Source organism: Condylura cristata, unplaced genomic scaffold, assembly GCF_000260355.1.
Source record: "Condylura cristata isolate star-nosed mole 26May11 unplaced genomic scaffold, ConCri1.0 scaffold00011, whole genome shotgun sequence".
Lineage (NCBI taxonomy): Eukaryota > Metazoa > Chordata > Mammalia > Eulipotyphla > Talpidae > Condylura > Condylura cristata.
Window position 1 is genome coordinate 28,137,888 of NW_004567112.1, and position 2,882 is coordinate 28,140,769.

The window sequence follows — 2,882 nt, forward strand, 5'->3', positions numbered from 1 at the left end:
GCGCTGCAGACCTCTCCTGAGCCGCCCGCTGCTCCCCTCAGCAGTGTACTTCATCGATCTGCCTGTTCTGCTCCCCGCTCTGTCTCTGGTGAATTGTGTCACCCTCCACATGTCTGGCCTGTACCCCAGTTCTGTATGAATGAATAAATAAATCTTAAAAAAAAATTTATGCATACAGGATGGGATACAGGCCAGAGGTGAGGGGGTGGGGGTGAGAGGATTCACCAGAGACAGAGTGGGAAGCAGAACAGGCAGATCCACTGAAATACACTGCTGAGGGGAGCAGCAGGTGGGTCAGGGGAGGCCTGCCACATCATGCAAGTCACCTCCCTGGCTGGGGATTGAACTTGCACTGCAGTGGCTGTGATAGCTTCATAGTGCTGTGCTTTAACCTGTTGCACCACCAGGTAGGGCCCAGCACTTGCTAAATGAATAAAACATGTAAATAAAATTCAAGTGTCCGTTGTTTGCTCTTAAAGGTTTCATCTTGTTTAGGAAGGGGTTGTTGTAGGTCTTTTGTGTTGGAAAGATTAGTAAAATAGGGAACAACTCATGGGAAATGTGGAGCTTAGTAGTAGTAGAATAGGTAGTATAGATGGAAACTTTTGCATCCGTCATTTTAAAAATTTAGAAAATGTAAAGTTGCGTTTTCCCAAAGTAATGCCAAATTACTACACGGTATGGTATTAGACATACTTGATATATGGCTGGATTGTTAATACATTAAAATTTCTGGAAAACAAAAATGATTTTGACAGTATTTATTACAAATTTGAAATACTATGATCTAAGTAAAAAGAAATTCTTAATATAATTATTTGCTTGGCATAACAGCCTTTATTTTTGTTTTCAGAGCATTACAACATTGTGAAGAATTGATCCAGCAGTATAACCGAGCTGAGAATAGTATATGTTCACCTGACAGTAAGCCTCTGCCTCATCAGAATGTAACTAACCATGTGGGCAAGGCAGTGGAAGATTGCATGAGGGCCATCATTGGGGTTTTGCTCAATTTAACCAATGATAATGGTAAGTAATATTGTTTACATAAATTTTCATTGAAAGATTTGCATAGTACATGTAAAAGCAAGTTACTCATATTTGTATGTTTTTTGGTAATTATTCATGTATGGATTTACCTCTTAGGATTTGATATTTTTAGAACTATTTCAAAACCATTTGATATTTTTAGAGCCATTTCATTTACTTTGGAACTATTTTAAAATTTTTATCTTGACTTGAAAATACTATAGTTATAACAGTGTACTTCAGTAAAGATATACGGACACATTTCTAACTTCAATATCCACTTTAATAAGTAGTTGTAAAGTGACAAGGAAGAACCAAACAGTTTTTATACTCTATCCATTCTCTATTTCAGAGTGGGGCAGCACCAAAACAGGAGAACAGGATGGCTTGATTGGCACAGCGATGAACTGTGTGCTTCAGGTTCCCAAGTACCTACCTCAGGAGCAGAGATTTGATATTCGAGTGCTGGTGAGTTGATGTTACTTTCAGAAATGCATGTGTGAGTCTAGTGAAATAATGAGATTGTCATTTTGGCCTTTAAGAATAAGTTGTTTGATACATTGTGTGCTTCAGTGTATTCCTTATGCACATACTGTACTAAAGAAAACCGTGACAGGGCCTACGTAAAAAATCTAAAGAAGGTCACTAACAGTCATTCAAAATTAAATCAGTTTTAGAAAAGATTTATTTATTTATTTACCTATGCATAGAACTGGGTTGTAAGAGGTGAGAGATTTCACCAGCAACAGTGGGGAGCAGAACAGGTGGAGCTACTAAAATACACTGCTGAGAGGAGCAGCAGGGAACACAGGATAAGTCTACTGCACCATATGTGGGTCAGCTCCCTGGGTGGGGATGGAATTGAAGCCATCACGTGCCCCTCAGTGATAGCACTGAGACTTGATCCCTATGCCACCTGGGAGGCCTAAAAAATAAATCATTCTTTTGGAAATTATAATCATACATGATGACTTTAAACCACTTTGTAGTTTATAGTGCAGTTACTAGGTTTCTAGCTACCACTGAAGTTGTGCATTTTGTACTCATTTGCTTTTAATTCTCTCTAATTTTTTGTAGGGTTTAGGTCTACTGATAAATCTAGTGGAGTACAGTGCTCGGAATCGGCATTGTCTTGTCAACATGGAAACATCGTGTTCTTTTGATTCTTCCTTTTGTAGTGGAGAAGGAGATGATAGTTTAAGGATAGTAGGACAAGTTCATGCTGTTCAGGCTTTAGTTCAGGTAAGCAATAACTTGATAGCTTTGGTTTGTTGCATCTGTCCAATTCCTTTATCGGTTATACCTTCTGCTTTTCCTCCCTCTATGCCTCCTGCATCAGTCAGCAATATTAGGTAAACTGGGTTATAGTGTGCCATTTTGTACTCTGCTAGTTGTGTTCAACTGTGTAATGACTCCTTAGGCATTGTTAGCAAAAAGCAGAAGTCATATTTACGACTCATAAGTTGATCATTAGTAACAAATCAGGACTCAGTCTCTAGCTCCATCCCATCCAGTTAAATTCCTTCAATATTTACTATCTGATCTGTGCTGGGACTGTGAGTAATTTCTTGACTTAGGAATTATGTCCTCCAACTTTTACCACCCCAATCGCCAAAAACATAACACCACATATCCAATTTTATTCCCCGCCACCCCCCCAAAATTTGTATAAGTTCTTAACAATGTTGGGCATTAAGATTGCTTGCCCATGTAATGGGTTCCTAGCAACCATAGTCACATTCAATGACAGTTTGCACCATTGCATTCATTGTTTCCAAAGCCATTGCTTACTTATTGATTGACCATCTTGTTTTTTTTGTTTTTTGTTTTTTTTTAAGATTTATTTATTTATT

At 38.4% G+C, this 2,882-nt stretch overlaps 1 protein-coding gene across 5 annotated transcripts in view; it reads left to right on the plus strand.

Moving 5' to 3' along the window:
* The window catches only part of WAPAL (wings apart-like homolog (Drosophila)), a 69,197-nt gene that overhangs the window by 56,557 nt on the left and 9,758 nt on the right, over positions 1 to 2,882 (plus strand). For all 5 annotated transcript variants that reach the window (XM_012723813.1, XM_012723811.1, XM_012723812.1 and 2 more), the window contains exons 13-15: positions 854 to 1,029; positions 1,382 to 1,497; positions 2,107 to 2,271. In XM_012723813.1, the coding sequence (XP_012579267.1) occupies positions 854 to 1,029; positions 1,382 to 1,497; positions 2,107 to 2,271 (457 nt within the window). The remainder of the gene's footprint in view (positions 1 to 853; positions 1,030 to 1,381; positions 1,498 to 2,106; positions 2,272 to 2,882) is intronic.